This window comes from Macrotis lagotis, chromosome 2 (assembly GCF_037893015.1).
Source record: "Macrotis lagotis isolate mMagLag1 chromosome 2, bilby.v1.9.chrom.fasta, whole genome shotgun sequence".
NCBI lineage: Eukaryota > Metazoa > Chordata > Mammalia > Peramelemorphia > Peramelidae > Macrotis > Macrotis lagotis.
The window spans coordinates 165,721,415-165,739,660 of NC_133659.1; the positions used below are offsets into that span (position 1 = coordinate 165,721,415).

Sequence of the window (18,246 nt, forward strand, 5' to 3'; positions counted from 1 at the left end):
GAAAGGTGACAGAGATAGAAGGGATTGCAGATAAGAGATCTATGGTCACAGATACGGGAGGGGGCCATAGCGATGGGATGGGGAGATCAAAGAGATGAGATGGAGGGAGCCAGAGACGAGGTGGAGGAGGCCACAGAATTGGGATGGGGAGGTCACCGAGATGGGATGGGGAGGTCACCGAGAAAGACTGGGGGGAGGGGCACAAAGACGGGATGGAGAACCCCAGAGATGGGATGGAGGGGCAGAGACAAGGGATGGGGACACACAAATGGGTTGCGATAGGGAAGTCGCAGAGATGGGATGAGGATGGGTGGGGGACAGAGGAAGGAAGGAGGGGTCATGGGGCAGAGCAGTCAGAAGAGAGATGGGGTGGGTGCACGAGGAGAGCTCCCTCCCGTTACCTGTCCCCCAGGCAGGCTTCTTTCGACTCCAGGAGGGGGGCACCCCTGCCCGGGACCACTTCTCGGGCATCTCCTTGGGGACCGTCATGATCCCGGCTGCTGTGAGGGGCGCAGACTGTTCTCGGGGTCCCTCTCTTGTCTCCTCAACGGAGAAGGAAGAGGCGGGCGGGCGGCCCCCCGGGGAGAAGAGGGAGCAGCGGTCGCTCTGAGGGGAGCCCCGGCCGCCGGGAGCGCGCCGCCCCAGCCTCCCCGGCCATCCTCGCGGCCGCCGCGCCTTCAGCCGCCGCCGCCCCCAGCACACCCCCTCCCCTCGGCTCCCCGGCCAGCCCCGCCCCCAACCGCCCCCAACGGCGCGCGAGGAGGGGCCGGCGCGCGCAGGCGTGCGCGGCCAGAGTCCCGCCCCCTCCCACGAGCAGGCAGAGCCCACGAGCCCGAGCGCCGCGTAGCCCCGAGAGGAGGCGCCAGCCCCGCCCCTCCGCCTCCCACTTCGCGGGGATCAGCCAGTCCGGCTCCGGGATCGCCGGCGTCTCCCGGGGCAACCGCTTCCAACCAGCTCCCGCAGCGGGGAAGCTCCCTCCTGGGGGGCGGGGCGGGGGCGGGGAGGGATGTAGGAGGAGAGGGAGCTGGGGTGGGGGTGCTAGAAGTAAAGGATGGGGTTCGGAGAAAGGGAAAAGGAGGACCCAGGGAGACCTCGTCGTTACGCCAGAGAATGGAAAAAGTGAGGAAGAATAAGAGGAAAAGAAACGGGTGACTGGCCTGGCACTGGCCTGGCACTGGCCTGACTACAGCCTATTCAAAGAGTGCTGCTCCGTGACCCTGGCGAGACCCTTCAGACAATAACGCCTATTTTACGCGGTTGACGGAAACATCAAATGCACATGTAGAGTTAACTTAGCAGTATATGAGCGATCCATTATTAGTCATAGAGCTTAAAGAGATCTTACGGTTCATCTAGCACAGTCACCTCATTTCAGAGATGATCAAGCTGGGGTTCAAAGAGGGAAGGATATGCCATACTGACTTGGACCTGGGATTCCAATCCAAAGTTCTGATTCCAGATCCAGCGTTCTTCCCGCCACACCACTCTACCTACCTCCAATCCCTCCTCTCTACAGCTGGTCCTACTCTACTACCGGTAGCGGGAAGTACTCCCCAAGATACAGAAAATGAGCTCCGGGATCCCTGTCTTCAATATCTTCAATACTATTAGGACCCTTAAGCATCTTCAATACACTTAGGACCCTTCAGAACAAAGGAACATAAGATTCCAAATGGAAAGGGATCTTAGAGATCATAATCCATTGCCCTCATTCTACTTTTGATGCAATCGAGGCTTAAAGATATTGCATCTTGACAAAAATTCATACAATCAAAACTTATGCATCTGCTATGTGCAATGGTATTCATTTTATTTCAATTTTTCTATCCTAGGGTGAGAAGAGTTCAAGTCCAGTAGTATTAAGCAATGGCAACACTCCTACAGTGATTAGCAAAAGCCATCCCACCCTATCTTCCTTACCTGGGGGGCGCTTTTTTGCACACAATGCCATCTCACCCACAGAGGTCCTGGCAAGCCCATGGGAGATCCTGCAAAGAGAAAAAGTGGGGGGGGGGAGCTACATCAAGACAATGACATCTAGAATTGAATGTCCTAGAGTTAGTTGGTCCATGATCAAAACTGAACTCACACTTCCCACCCCACCCCCAGCTTCTGCTTCCAAACTTCTTAGTGACTTTGCACAGCCCTTAAATCCAATTCATTTGCATACCATGGTGTCACCTTCCTGATGTCATGGTCCTCTTTGAGAATGAAAGACAAACAGCAACTACTGTACAACGATTCTCCAAGTCCCCTAGACTTGAAACCTAAGTATCATCCTTGATTCCTCACTATCACTCTGGATGTCCAATCTGTTACCTTTGTAATATCTTTACAATACACTCCCTTCTCTCTTCTGATACTACCACCACCCTGGTTCTGCATAGACCTTTATCTCATTTCTGGTCTATTGTGGCAACCTGCTAATCTGCTTCCCACAAGTCTTTCCTCTGCTCTAGTTAGTATATGCTCTACTCAACTACAAGTGATTTTTCTAAAGGTCTAAACCACAGATACACAAACACACACACACACAAATACACATACACCTCTACCTCGACAAACCCCAGTGGTTCTCATCACACCCAGGATGAAATATAAAACATACTCTTCAATCCACTGACACTGGCCTCCTTGTTGTTCTCAAAGAAGACACTCCATTTCCTGACTCTGGGTATTTTCACTGGCTGTCCCCCATCCATGGAATGTTCTCCCTCCTCATTTCTGTCTCCCAGATTCCTTCAAATTCCAACTAAAATTCTACTTTCTCCAGGAAACCTTTCCCAATCTCTCTAAATTAAAGGACCTTCCCTCAGTGAATTATTTTCTATTTATCTTGGATGTAGTTTGTACATAGTTGTTTGCATAAATAGTTACCTCACCTTCTTGAGGATAAGGATTGTCTCTGACCTTTCTTTGGTTTCAAAAGATCTTTATGTCTGATTCATAGTAGGGATTTAATTCAACATTTATGGACTGTCTGACACCTTATAGACTTCCCTCCAAAATAACCATTTTAAAATCTAAGTCATGGTTTTTCTTTAGTCCTATAAGGAAAAAAACTCAAATGCTACTTCTTTCTCTCAAATCTTTCCTACTGTCTTCTTTATGAACCTTTAATTCAGTTAGTTGAACAAAACTTAAGCATCTTCTCTGCACTTAATAAAAAACAGCTTTTAATTATATTCTGCCTTGTAGTTACTGTGTATATTCTTCTCCCCATTAAACTATCTGTTCTCTAAGAACAGAGACTCCTTTTTTATTTTCAAAATTGGTATCCCTGGCACCAATTCAAATAGGTTCACCAAATCCTGGATTCCCCAGCTCCAACCTTTCAACAATTAGTCCTACCATTAATGCTCAAAGATCTCCGACAATGATATGTCATCCCCTCTCTGTGTTCATTTTGATGACTGCTGCTGAAAGCAAGGTATCCTTACTTCTAAGAAGAGCCGGGAATAGAAAGCGAATTGGGCTTTGTCTTTAGGGAACCTCTAAAGTTCTCAAGGAGAGACAAATGCCTGTAACTGTGGCAGAGAAATCTGAGGGGAGTATTTTCTAGAAAAGGAGTCCCCCAAGGAAAAAAAGTTAAGAGAGCTTGTAGGGTATGCCAGGAAGCACCTGCCAGAGTATCTGGAAGAGGGTAGGTCCCACCCTTCAAGTCCCTGCTTCCTTTCCCCCTCATTCAGAGAGCTCCTCTAAAAACTCTCACATCAGAGGTGTGGCCCTCACTTCCTGTACAAATAGCCTTAAAATCTCTTCCTCTCACAGTGGGGCTGGCTAACTAGTTCTCTTTCCTCTGGTTCACGGAGAAGTCTCCAAAAGTCTTGCAGGGAGCTACAACAACACTTAGTTTGTGACCATGAGATTACTCTTTTCCTACCTAGAGAACATAGGACCAGGGCAGATATTGGGACCTTTCTGTTATGCTTAACTTTTTCCTTTTCCCTCTCTACTCTCCTCATATATCCCAAAGAGTTTAAAATGTCTTGCCCACCAAGGAGCTGTTGGAAGTTATCTCCTCCCTTATAAACCTAGTCCAAAGAAAGTAGACAACCTGGTACCTTCCCCTTTTACCACCTCCTTTTTCCTTTAAACCAGGGGTGGAGTCTTTCCTTCTGTCTATGACACACCCCACAGCCTGTCAGCCCCAAGAGATACTAATTGTCTGTCTACTGAACCTATGTAATTACAGACTCTGGATGGAGCCCAGTCACACACATAACATGTTCTCCTTAAACTGGCTCAAAAGTCCCACCTCAAATACCAAATCAGGGGTCAAGCTGGCCAGAAGTTTTGCCCTGCCCCACTTCCTAACCTCAGAACCTGGGTTGTCTAGCTCAGAAATTGTAAGATAGAGCCTTATCCACATTTTGGAGATACCAACCCCACCCAGTCTGGGGAATGACTCATGGGTGGGTGGGGTGAAGGGGGTGAGGAGAGAGAATGGAAGTGAGGACAGGACATCACGAGGTTCCTGAGACTCCATCGCTAATCCCAGCTCCACCCCAAATTTTGAAAGTAATTTGAAGACCACTATCTAACACTGGGGATTGAATCCTAAAGGAGGTGGTTAATGAAAGAGACAAACTCTCAGGAGCTTTGGATCCCTCCCAACCCTGATCAGTAAATTATCTCAATTTCTCAGACTCTGGGGAGATTCAGACTGGAAAATTAAACTCTCAACCCTTGAGAGTCCTCTCACCCCAATTCTATCCAATTTCAGGGTCTCTATACCTGAAAGAGGAGTGGGAGAGTTTATGGGAGGGAGATTCCAGACCTTACCTTCCTCCCAAGCCTAGACTCTGAGATTGCTCAGGGTTTGACTACCAGATTCCACCCCCACTCCCCCAGTCCCTTCTAGAGACACCCACCGTGTATAAATAGCTACCAATGGGAAAGAAGCTGAGCTGCTTTGGGGCTCAAGAGAGCCCCAAGAGAGGGAGATTAGTTGTGATAACTCCTCTCCCTAAGCCAAGAAATTAATTACCCTTCTCCAGAGCCCTTCTCCCAAATGTTTCTTCCGTTCTTTACAGTGGATCTTTAAACAGCCACGTAGGGATTGTGTGTAAGTATAAATAGAACAGAAAATGGAATCCAAGTAGCATACTGCTTTGCCCACCAATTCACTCCTCAAAGTCAAGAACTGAACCCTGGAAGTCCATAGCACCCGGTTTCCTTCCACTGATAAATATCTACTTCTCCCCAGTTTTCCAGAGGGGAGCAAGGCTCTCATACAAAGGAATTGGCCCTCAATATGCATCCTATTTTCCCTCCATTTTCAGTTTTTCTAACCATCTCACACTCAAAGATAAAAATCACCCAGAGTCCCAGATTTCCCCAAAATTCTCTCCCCACCTTTTTTTTAACCAGCACTCAAAGTCTCCTGCTCTTTCCCAAGTCTTTTTCTTCAAAATCACTTCCTAATACTCTCAGCCTCAAATCTCTCCTCACGTTAATCTGATTTCCCATGCCCCTCCCCTCCTTGAGCTTCTCGTCACTACAAAATTCGAATTTCCTAGCTCCCAATAATGCCACCCCTCCAAGCCCTCCCTAGCTTCCAGAATAACTCTTATTCCCCAAGTGTCCTAAACAATCCTGATTCAATCTAGTCATCAGTTCCCCACCCCAGCTCCAGATTTCCTCACTTTCTCTCATTCTCCGCCCCCCCCCCCCAATTCCCTTTCCTCCCTGGTTTGTTCTCTCCATCTGATCTCCGGGATCCCCAGTCTTCTCTTCTAGCTTCACCCCTACTCCCCATTTCCCCCTCACTCTTCCCCTCCTCTATCCCTTCTCCTGCTCATCCCCGACCCGTCCGTGGTCTGCCCTGTCCCGCTGTCCCCCCGATTTACCCTTCTTCAGCGCCCCCCTTTACACACCCCCGGGGCTTCACTGCCCCCTCACCTCTCCGCGGCTCTCAGCGCCCTGCGCCCGGCCCCGGCGGCCCTGTCCTGCCCATGCCGGGGGCTGGGGCGGGGAGCACTCGGCTCCCCGCGGGCTCCCGCCCCCCCCACCCCAGCTACAGCCCCGGCTCCCCCCGGGCCTCCGACCGCTACTTTGTGTCAGTTTCGGCCACGGCGGGGCGGAAGTGACGGAGACATCTGTGGAGGGCGGGGGGCGGGAGAGAGGGGATTCGGGGAGTTGGAGATGGGGGGGCGGGAAAGGTGGGCGCCGCCATCTTTGTGCGGGGCAAGGCTAAGGTCTTAACCCTTCAGCCCCTGAGCTTTGTGTAATACAACCCCTTCCACCATCCCTGGTCACCCCTCTCCTCCCTTCCCCTCCCACTCCCAGTCCATCCTGGGTTGGTTGGGTTTGGGTTTTTTAGGAGGCGAAGCTGAGGAAGTGGTGGATGAGGGTCTCCCTAGAGTCTGCTTCTCCAACTTACCCCTTCTGCCCATGTCATTTAGAGTTGCCCCGTGTCCTGCATTCTTCTCGCCTTACTCTCATCTCAATGCATTCCTTCCTCTCCAGGGAGAAGCTCCAAGAAGTCTATGTTGGACCTCCCGTGCCTCAGTTTCCCCCATCTCCGGGCCTCAGGTACTGGGAAGGGAGGAACCCTATAATTAGCAGCAGAGGCGGCATTAAGACCGCTCTTTAGCTGGCTCACTCATTCCCTTTTCGCCTGTCGGGAACTGATCCCCCCCCACCCCTAATTAACCTTTGAAGGTGTCTGAGTCAAGGGGAGGGACCCAGTGGTGGTAAGAAATGATACCCGGGTGGCTAGAATTTAGCCACGGTTGGAAGAAATGGGGATATTTCTGGGGATCAGGAGAGGGGAAAGGGAATGGCAAAGACCAGCGAAACTTCCTGGGAACGTCAAGGATACAGTGTCCCACGTTTGTTTTCCAGGATGGATTGGCTCCCTGGTATCCTGGCATCCAGCTATCTGCTTATCGTCCTCTGGCGGCCACTTTGAAGTACTGACCCTCCCAGGGAAGCCCCCCTCCCTCCCACACATACATACACACCTCCAAGCCTTTCTTGAGAAGTGTGATGAGTACATTAGTAGAAGCCTTAAAACCACACAGCTTCCAGGTAGTCTTTCCCATTTCACATATACCCTGACCAGCCCCCAAAGGAGTACTAGTTAGTACTAGTTCAGCTGTTCAATAGGAACTTCCTTCACCACCATTGCACTTTTCTTATTCAGATTCTTTCATCTCACCTGTATTTCTTAAAGAGTCTTGTTTTTTTGGTTTTGGGTTTTTTTTTTTAGATTTTTGCAAGGCAAATGGGGTTAAGTGGCTTGCCCAAGGCCACACAGCTAGGCAATTATTAAGTGTCTGAGACCAGATTTGAACCCACGTACTCCTGACTCCAAGGCTGGTGCTTTATCCACTACACCACCTAGCCACCCCTTTAAAGAGTCTTCTAATGGCATCCCTTCAGTCTCTACTCTCCCCAACCCTAGTCACATAGTTGCCAAAATAATTTTCTCTAATGCACACATTTGAACCTATCAGTTCTCTGCTTACTAATCTTCAAGGGTTCCCTATTAAGCAGTAGGATAAAATACAATCTGTTTAGCTTGACATCTTAGGCTTTCCACAGTCCATCACCAAATCTTCCTTCTTTGCCTTATTTCATACTAATGAGCTTCCAGCTTATCCGAACTTCTAATTATACCAGACTTTGACTTTAGCCTCTCCTGCTTGCATACATTCCCAGAGACTATCCCCCATGCCTAAAATGTACCCCCTTCTTAACTCTACCTGTTGAAATCATATTCCTTCAAGGTCCAGCTTGTTCAAGTGCCCCTTCCTTCACCAAACCCTCTCCCCCAGCCTCCAAGTTGAAATTCATCATTCCTTTCTTAAATTTTCACAAAGTACCATGTTGGGTCTCTGTCCTTGTTTCCTATAACATTCTATCATGCTTATTTGTACATGAATCCTGCCCTTTGTCCTATTGGAGGTTCCTTAGTAGAGATTGTGTAGCTTTCACCTTTATACTCCAAATACCTAGTATTTATGAAATCCTGGCACATAGTAGGCAGTAATGATAATTATTGGTAATGTTTCAACAAAAAAATCACAGGGCAGGCAGCTAGGTGGCACAGTGGATAGAGTACCAACTCTAGAGTCAAGAAGACTGAGTTCAAATCCAACCTCAGACACTTAATAAATATCTTGCTATGTGACCTTGGGCAAGTCACTTAACCCCACTGCCTTGCCAAAAAAAAAATCACAGAATTTCAGAGTTGGCAGGGATGTCCTCTTGCATGCAGTCCAGTCAACAAGCATTCATTAAAAACTTTCTATATGCAAAGGGCAATTGGTACTGTGGATAGAGCACCAACCCTGGAGTCAGGAGGATCTGAGTTCAAATTTGACCTTAGACATTGACATTTACTAGCTGTGATGACCTTGGGCAAGTCACTTTAACCCTGGTTGCCTCCAATCTGGGGCCATCTCCAGTCAACCTTATCCATATTTGGTCACTGGACTAGATGACTCCAGAGAAGAAAGTGAGACTGTTGACTTAGATGATATCCCCTCAGTGAAATCCAATTCATGTGTATATCACAGCATCACCTCCCTGATGTTATGGTCTTCTTTGAAAATTAAGGACAAGCATCACCATCATCATCATCATCATCTGGGTACTATCCCTGCTCTCAAAGAGTTTACATTCTATCAGGGAAGACATGTACATGTATAAGTATATTAAAAAAATTCAAATACATAAAAGATAATTTGGGGAGAGAAATAGTGGGGGAATTCAGAGAAGGCTTCATGGTACTTGAGCTGAATTTTGAATGAAAGTAAGGATTCCAAGATATGGAGGTGAGGATGGAATGTATTTTAGGCATAGGAAACAGTCAATGCAAAACTTAAGAGATGGGAAATGGAATATTATAAGTGCAAGTAAGCTAGTTCAATTTAACCAAACCAAATTTGTAAAATCATAAATAGCAGAAAAGATAAACAAGTTAAATAGTTTTAGCTGTTGTCTAGTTGTTTAAATATAGTATTTACTGTAAATACTATCAAATATATTCTCAAATACTATCCAGACTCAAACACTTGATGCTTACTAGCTGTGTGACCTTGGGAAAGTCATTTAACCCAGTGTGCATCGCATCCAGGGTCATCTCAGTCATTCTGACTCATATCTGGCCTCTGGACCCAGATGATTCTGGAGGAGAAAGTGAGGCTGGTGACTTAGCACAGCCCCTCCTTACTCAAATCCAATTCACATGCTTGTCATGGCATCACCTCCCTGATGTCATGGTCTTCTTAGAGAATGAAGGACAGGGGCAGCTAGGTGGTGCAGTGGATAGAGCACTGGTCCTGGAGTCAGGAGGGTCTGAGTTAAATCCAGCCTCAGACACATAAAAAAATTTCCTGTATGACTTTGGGCAAATCACTTAACCCCAATGCCTTGCAAAAACCAAAAACCAAAGAGAGAGAGAGAGAGAGAATAAAGGACAAATATCATCAAATATAATTTTGTCTGTTGTTATTTTTAAATGTCTCCAGTAAAGTTGGAAGAAGAAAGGATATCACTGCTTTCTTTGGGAATTAGAAGTAAGACATGGGTCTCAATTCTGAGGGTTTCTCCTGGGCAGACTCCAGATCCTCAGGATGATGCAGACCCACCAGCAACTGGTATGTGGCAGTTACCAACACAGCGCCTACCATGGGAGCCACCACAGGCACCCACCACCAACCACTGCCAGCACTATAGAGGGACAAAGAAGGAGGTCAGGAAACAGCTCCCCCATTCCCTTTTTTGTAGATAGGTGGAATGAGGGCAAGTTAGGTGTTGAAGTGACGCCAGGCCTAAAGTCAGAAAGATATCTTTATGAGTTCAGATCTGATCTTAGACACTAGCTATGTGCCCTGGGCAAGTTACTTAAACCTATTTGCTTTGGTTTCCTCACAATGAACTGGAGAAGGAAATGACAAGTCACTCCAGTGTCTTTGCCAAGAAAATTCCATCTGGGATCATGAAGAATAGGAAATGACTGAATGACCACCACAACAACAAAGGATGAGTAGGGGAAGGAGGAAGAGGAGAGAAAGGAGAAAGAAAGTGTATGACTATGCCCCTGAAAAGACAGAAGTTGTGGGGAAAAGATAATTTGGATCTTATTTGTCTGGGTCACAAATGTATGGGGTATGGTCTAAGTTGTAGAATCCAAATTCTGAGAACAGCCCAACCCTTTACCTTGACAAAAAAAGCATTATTTTACTATTTTACAGAGAGCTATTAATAACTCACACTATTCCAACTCTTTAAAATTTACAAAGTCTTCATATATATTTATCTAATTTCAGAGACAGAGACAGAGATTGGGGGGGAGGGAGGGAGAGAGAGAGAGAGAGAGAGAGAGAGAGAGAGAGAGAGAGAGAGAGAGAGAGAGAGATTGAGATTACCTTTCTAAGATTGAAAGGGAGGCATTAGCAGCTAGGGGAACCAGAAAAGGTCTACAGGTCAGATATGAATTGAGTCTTCAGGGAAGACAGGATGCAAAGGAGAGGACAGAAAGTATTCCAACTATAAGGAACAGCCATTGCAAAAACATAGAGAAAGGAGATGGAATGTTATGTGTGAGGAAGCAGCAAGTGAGTCCATGTAGCTGTATTGCAGAGTTTATATAGGTTGCAGGACTATTATTTAAGACTGGAAAGGTAGGAAAGAGCCAAGTTACGAAGAACTTAAAACACCAGAAACCTTCATATTTAACCTTAGAGATAATAGATATCCATAGATAGAGTTTGTAGAGTAGGAAGATGATATGGTCAGACATGCTTTTAAAAAATCAGAGGTATCATAGGATGGGGAGAAGGAGGAGGAAGAAATTGCTCATGAGGACCAAAGAAAGGAACATAAATTAAATAGCAAGATTTGTGGAGTATATGAGAAGAAGGAGTAAAGAATGGTATCAATGTTGTGAGTTGAAATAATTGAGAAGATAGTGGTACCTTGACCAATAATAAAGAAATTTGGAAGAAGGGGTGGCTAGCTGGCACAGTGGATACAGTACCAGTCCTAGAATCAGGAGGACCTGAGTTTAAATAATTACCTAGCTATGTGACCTTGGGCAATTCACTTAACCCTATTGCCTTGCAAAAGCCAAAAAAAGAAAAGAAAAGAAAAGAAAAAAAGAAAAGAAAAGAAAAAGGAAGGAAGAAAAGAAAGAAAGAAAGAAAGAAAGAAAGAAAGAAAGAAAGAAAGAAAGAAAGAAAGAAAGAAAGAAAGAAAGAAAGAAAAAGAAAGAAGTTTGTAAGAGAAAAGAGTTTGGAGGGAATGGTGAGTTCTATATTTTGGATATGTTGAGTTTGAAATTCCTCCAGGACATAAAAGATCCAAGTTCAGAAGAGAGATGGGAGGTGATAATTAAGTCTACGGTAGCTGATGTGTTCACCCAGAGAGGTTGTGTACAAGATAGTTTATCAAGATAGCCTTGAGAATAGTCATGATTAATGGATATGGATAAGATCTAGCAAAAGAGGCTGAGGAGTAGTTAGATAGATGAGAGGAGAACCAGAAGAGAACATGCCTTAACATAGCCATAGGTTTAAGTCTGATTTCTCCCATTTGCTAACTGTCTTTAACTTCTCTGAAACTTGATTTCATCAACTGTAAAATGGAGGTATTCTATATACTATTTTCAAAGTTTTGAGAATCATATTAAATCACCTATAGGAAAACACTGAAATAGAACAAAAAACCCACTTGGTAAGGAATAAAGTACTATATAAATTTAAATAAATAATTTAAAAAAGGGAAATGCTGGGCCAAGGAACACTGACCTAAAAACTTCAGGTCCCCAGCCTGCCACATAGGTGAAGAGTCGAGGGCCGAGGTCTTGAGCTGGATTGAGTGGGTAACCACAGTTGGCAGCCATGGAAAGGCCAATGGCCAGAATCAGCAGCCCAACTGCCACTGGTTCCAATCCTGCAGGCACCCCTTTATTCTTGGTGTCTGTGATGGCAAAGATGCCCACAATCAGCATAGCAGTGCCTAAAACCTTGGGGAAAAGGTCACTCTGTTAGATGCTCCAAGGTTCCCCTTGGGCTCCCCTTGCATCCATACCTTTCAGATTTCACCCATACTCCACATCCCTAACTTTCTTTATACATCCCATAATCTCACTTCCTACATCCTTTGATTTCATCTTTGGTTGCTGAGAGGTATATCAAGATAGAAATTCATGTAACCACTTTATGTTAGGATAGACTGAGGGGGATGCTGGAAGAGAGAGGGTTGAAGAACCTTGGATAATTTGGTGTGGTCCTCCACTTCTACTCTTACCTGGTCTAGGAAGCCATTTTCTAGGGACAAATAAGGGGCTGGATAGGTGGCAAAGACAGAGGCTGTCTCCTTGGGTCCAGTCACTGTCAGATTTCCACCAGTATAGTTCTGCAGAGCATCTGGTTCAGGAAGTAGAGGCAATGGGCATTCAGCTTGATTTCCTCTCTATCCATGTATAGAAGGAGTTTCTCCATTCCCACCTGTGAATTGATTTTCCCCATCTCCATCCCTAGGCTACTTTCCCCATAGCCTAGGTTTCTCTCTTTATGAACCCTGAATTTTTTTTTTTAGGTTTTTGCAAGGCAAACAGGGTTAAAGTGGCTTGCCCAAGGCCACACAACTAGGTAATTATTGTGTTTGAGACCGGATTTGAACCCAGGTACTCCTGACTCCAAGGCTAGTGCTTTATCCACTATGCCACCTAGCCACCCCAACCCTGAATCTTTGAAAAGACTATTGCATACCATAGTAGAGGACATAGGTTACTCCTGAGGCAGAGAAGGCAGAAAACAGCTGTACCAGTGAATAGATGGGAAGTTTGACCCAAGGTAGGCGACCCATGAGGCACATGGACAAAGAGAAGGCAGGATTCAGGTGGGCCCCTGAGGGAACAGAGATTGTGTCAGGAAGAAATAGAGGAGTAAAAAGAGGTCCTGGTACCACCTCACACCTCTCAGACTGGCCAATATGACCAGGAAGGATAATGATCATTGTTGGAAGGGTTGTGGGAAATCTGGGACACTATTACACTGTTGGTGGAGCTGTGAACTCATCCAACCCTTCTGGAGAGCTATTTGGAACTATGCCCAAAGGGCAACAAAAATGTGCATGCCCTTTGACCCAGCAATACCACTACTGGGTCTATACCCTGAAGAGATGAAGAAAAAGGGTAAAAACATTACTTGTACAAAAATATTCATAGCAGCCTTGTTTGTGGTGGCAAAGAATTGGAAACTAAGTAAATGTCCTTCAATTGGGGAATGGCTTAGCAAACTGTGGTATATGTATGTCATGGAACACTATTGTTCTATTAGAAACCAGGAGGGATGGGATTTCAGGGAAGCCTGGAGGGATTTGCATGAACTGATGCTGAGTGAGATGAGCAGAACCAGAAAAACACTGTACACCCTAACAGCAACATGGGAGTGATGTTCAACCTTGAAGGACTTGCTCATTCCATCAGTGCAACAATTGGGAACAATTTTGGGCGGTCTGCAGAGGAGAGTGCCATCTGTATCCAGATAAGGAGCTGTGGAGTTTGAACAAAGTGCAAGGACTATTCCCTTTAATTTAGGGGGGAAAAAAGATATCTTATTGTCTGATCTTGTTACCTCTTAGACTTCTCTTCTTTAAGGATATGATTTCTCTCTCATCACACCCAATTTGGATCAATGTACAACATAGAAACAAAGTAAAGACTGACAGAGTGCTTTCCGTGGGGGGGTGGGGGGAGGGAAGCAAGATGGGGGGGATTGTAAAACTCAGATAATATCTTTAATAAAAATAAATTTAAAAAAAAGAGGTCCTGAATGTGTTGGGAAGGTGATAGAGACAGGGAGTAAGCCACATCCTCTTGAAATACCTTAACTCATTGAGGGTCTCTTCTTTGCTAGGAGGAACAAGAATTCAGAATGAGGAAAGAAATATGGAAGCTAGACCTAGAGACAAAACAAGGAAGACCTCATAAGGTGAAGTAGGGAAGGCAGGCAGAGTAGTAAAATTGGGGAGAAAGGTTGGAGAGACCCAAGGACATGCCAGAGTCATGTAAAGTTTCCAATAGATAATATCCATGAGTCAATGACCTGGATACTGTCCACTTCCTGCCACTCCTCCAACCTGGGACATCCTCACTCACCTGAGATATTGCCTCCCACATAGATGGCCACCACCACAGCCAGGGAGCCTGCCAGGTACATGGTGAAGAAGTTGCCTTTGGTTTCCTCACTAGTAACAGCCTGAGCCACTGCCGACTCTGTGATGAGCTAATGGATAAAAGTGAGGAGAGAAAGAGAGATAGTAAAGAAGAGGAAAAAGGAAAAAAAGAGAGAATAAGGGTAGAGGAGAATTACAGAGAAGGAAGGAGAAAAGTAGAATTGGTGAAGAGAGGGCAGCAAAAGAAAAGGAAGTGAGAAGAGAGAATAGAAAGAAAAGATTGGGGGAGAAACAGGGGAAATCAAGGAAAACCTCAAGAGAAATGGGGGGGGAGAAAGAGACAGGGATAGGAAGAGAAATGAAAGAAAAAGTCAAAGAAAAATAGAGAAAGGATAGGGAGAGGAGGTTTGTGAGAGAGGGGAAGAGGAAAGAAGAGATAGAATAGAAGATGACCAATGAACAGTATATAAAAGGAGATCAGAACAAATAAAGAAGAGAAAAGGAACAGAAAAGATGTGGAGATGGGGTTTCAGGTCAGAGAAAAAATCATTTTCTTTCCCACTTTCCCTTCTCCTGATTACCCCCATTCAACGCCACCTACCATAAGTACAAAGACACCCAGAAATTCAGCCAAGCACTGTCAGACTAGGAGGCTTCGGATTCAGATCCAGGCCCTGATCTGGGTAAGGAACAGGAACTGAGCCATGATGAAAGATGTTAGTGGGAGCAGAAAGGGACAACCTCTCTAAGGCCACTGATCAACCAACTATATTTGTTCAGGCTTCTAGGCTTCTAGACAACAAAGATAACAAAGAGACTTTAAGACCAATTAACTGCTGTGCAGTCATCATTCTTCATACTGAGCAAGGTTAAGGAAAAATTTTCATGTCACCCACATGAACTTGTTCTTGAATACTCTAGGTTTCCTCATCTTTAGCCCTTGCAGATTAGAGGAAAGTTACTACATAAGGCAGCAACATCTCTTAGTGAAGTGAACACTTAGTGACAACAGATCTGGGTTTAAGTCTCAGCATCCCTACTTACTTTCTATTAAGCTTTTCGTAGCCAGTTCCTCATTTGTAAAATGGAGATAAGAATGTTCAACTTATCTCATGGGTTTGTTGTGAGTAAAGTGTAATTCAGTCATTTCAGTTGTGTCTGACTCTTTGTGACTCTATTTGGTGTTTTCTTGGCAGAAATGCTAAGGTGGTGTACCATTTCCTTCTTCATCTCATTCAACAGATAAGGAAACTGAAGCAAGGAGGGTGAGGTGATTTCCTCAGGGTCATACAATTAATATGTGCTTGAGTTAATATGTGATATAATATAAATAATTATAATTATTATATATAATATGATATAATATGTGATATAATATATTTATATGATATGATATATATGTGATATAATATAAATAATTAATATAAACTCCAGACCCAGCACTATTCACTGTACTATTTTTCCATATAAATGGAAAGAATGGAGATAGCTGCTGAATCTTCGATTCTACATACCTGTATATGTATAATACAAACACACACACACACACACACACACACACACACACACACACACACACTTTGTTGGAGGCCCTGAGAAACCATGCAACTTATCTCAGGTCCCAAATATTTTGGGACTCAGACTCTCTCCAATTCCTGGATAACTCTCAGATTCATTGTTGGCTCTGAGGTTATCCAGGGAATTTTTCTTAGAATCCATGTTTGAAATACCCTCCCTTCTTACCTATACCTGGCTTTCCTGACTTTCTTCAAGTCACAGTTAAAACCCTTACTTCCTACTCCACAAGAAGCATTTCCTGATCCCTCTTAATTCTAGTGCCTTCTTTCTAAGTTGATTACTTCCATTTATCCTGACTATAGTTTGCTTGTCTATCCTTATTTATATGTTGTCATCCCCATTAGATTGTGAGCTCCTCATGAACAGGGATTGCTTTTTGACTTTTTTGTACCCCCCCCTCCCCGCTTATCAGAGTACCTGGCACAGGACTAACCATTGACTGAGATCTTTAATCTAGTTTCTTATCTGATAATAGGAAGTGAGTATCTCCTGCCCACCAATATTCCTTCTCTGAAGGCAGTTTCAAATGATACCTCAAAAACTCAATTCAACTGAAACCAGATTCATTCTCTTTGAGCCTTATTCCTGATTCTTACCTTCTGAGTTCTTATTTCTGTAAGTATTCTGTCACTGCCAGCACCAGTCACCCTCTTCTTCATTCTCACATTTAGTTGTTAAATAGTGTTATAAATATCTCCATATCATTCTTGCTTTTGACCCCTCTTTCTGGTCTATTGTCATGCCAGACCCTTCTAATGTAATGGTACGTTGTATTTACGATCTCATCTATGTCTTTAAATGCACTATTTCCTCTTCCTTGAAATATATTCCCTCCTCACCTGAGCATTTTAGAATCTCTGGCTGCCTTCTGGTCTCAATTTTCAAAGACCATCCCCTACAGTTAGCATAGCCTTCCTCCTTACCTCACAGTATGACTTTGTATCTACTTTATGTATATTTTGTATTCACTTACTTGTGTTCACATTGTCTTACTTGATAGAAGGTAAACTCCCTGGGGAAAGGAATTATTTCATTTTTGTCTTTGTATCACTCATCTAGCACAGTGTATAGCAGAGTTTAGCATAACAACTTAGTAACTAAGTAATAAATAGGTCTTTTCTGGTTTCTCTCCATTCTTCTATCCATCCATTCCATTGGCAGCTTAATTTTTCTTTTTCTTTTTTTTCTTTTTAGATTTTTTTGCAAGGCAATGGGGTTAAGTGGCTTGCCCAAGGCCACACAGCTAGGTAATTATCAAGTGTCTGAGGTCGGATTTGAACTCAGGTCCTCTTGACTCCAGGGTTGGTGTGCCACTTAGCTTCCCTAATTTTTCGAATGTACAGATCATATCATGTCAAATGCCTAACCAAATCTCTAAAAAAACCTCCTAATGCCCAGTAATAAAGTTCAAACTTTTTAGCTTGACATTCAAGTTAGAATAGCCTAGTGTATAGAACCCTGGACATTCAGCCCAGAAGAAATGGGTTCAAATTTCACCCTCTGAAACTTAATAGCTACTGGTCACTTAAACTCATTGAGCCTCAGTTTTCCTTATATGTGAAAAAATGGGGGTAATGATATCTGAAGTACCAACCTTATAGCATTATTATAAGATTCAAATTTAAAAAAAATCTAAGAGTAACAGACATTTCTAATGATAGAAAGGAAAAATGGATCAGTGAAAAAACATGGGGTAGGTAGAAATTATATACAGGAATATTTCTCCAAATCATCACTTTACTTCTCTTTGCTGGACCCAGAGTCAAGAAGACCTCAGTTCAAATCCAGACTTAGAGACTAGCTGTATGACCCTAGATATGTCACTTAATTTCTATTCTTCAGTTTCATCATCTGTAAAAAGGGAATGATCTAAGCACTTTTCTCCCAGCATTGGGAGGTAAAATGAGTTAATATTTGTAAAATGAGTTAAAATGAGTTAATATTTGGCAATCTTAAAGCACTATGTAAATTCTAGCCAATATTATTCCTGGAAAAAATTATTGTCTGCATTTCAGGTCTCACTTTTCCATATTATTTGCAGGGTAGGAGGTCTCCTAACTTCCTACTACTAGCCACTTTCTACTGATCATGGCTAATGGAGCCACAACCACTGTAGTCTGAGCTGGGGATCCTGAAGTTTGAGCAGGGAAACATGTAGACATGAAACAAAATCCAGATCAAGGCTTTGTAATGAACTGGGGACAACATGGGGCCAAGAGGGCAACATTGGACATTATAGTAGTGAAGTAGACATGGGTCCAGGAGAGATCAGCATAGTAGATGCCCTGAAACTTCAGCCACCAGGGAGACTGGAATGTCTTCAGAGTCAATTTCATCAAGTTCCAAACAATATGCCATTACTTCCTTATTCTTTCTCCCACCCATTTGTTGGAAGAGGTTTGGGGAAGGAAACAATTAGGTACTTTATCGTTACTCTTTTATCATTACTTTAACATATAGCCATAAATCAGAATGACACTAAAAAAAAGTCATCAATCTAAGTCATTTTGGTTTTTTGGGGGGAAGATTTTT

At 44.1% G+C, this 18,246-nt stretch overlaps 2 protein-coding genes and 1 long non-coding RNA gene across 6 annotated transcripts in view; 1 reads left to right on the top strand and 2 right to left on the bottom strand.

Annotated features, from left to right (window-relative positions):
* Positions 1-6,805, bottom strand: part of ATP8B2 (ATPase phospholipid transporting 8B2) — a 29,790-nt gene extending 22,985 nt beyond the window's left edge. The window contains exons 1-3 of one of the 4 annotated variants that reach the window (XM_074223388.1): positions 6,659-6,805; positions 6,386-6,557; positions 1,921-1,988 (exon numbers count right to left, since the gene is read on the bottom strand). In XM_074223388.1, coding sequence (XP_074079489.1) covers positions 1,921-1,951 — 31 coding nt within the window. In that variant the 5' untranslated portion in view covers positions 1,952-1,988; positions 6,386-6,557; positions 6,659-6,805. Of the gene's footprint in view, positions 1-401; positions 646-1,920; positions 1,989-5,904; positions 5,985-6,385 lie in introns of those variants that run through there. The other 3 variants (XM_074223387.1, XM_074223389.1, XM_074223386.1) reach the window with 3 other exon arrangements.
* LOC141513509 (uncharacterized) lies at positions 6,168-9,285 on the top strand. Its single transcript, XR_012475814.1, has 3 exons — positions 6,168-6,229; positions 6,472-6,537; positions 6,850-9,285. It is a non-coding gene; the product is annotated as an uncharacterized LOC141513509 (long non-coding RNA).
* Positions 9,286-9,524: 239 nt separating this feature from the next.
* Positions 9,525-14,842, bottom strand: AQP10 (aquaporin 10). The gene is given in 6 exon segments (XM_074220944.1): positions 9,525-9,684; positions 11,763-11,980; positions 12,265-12,383; positions 12,729-12,866; positions 14,120-14,246; positions 14,738-14,842. Coding segments are annotated over 6 exon segments (867 nt in total).
* Positions 14,843-18,246: the final 3,404 nt, after the last annotated feature.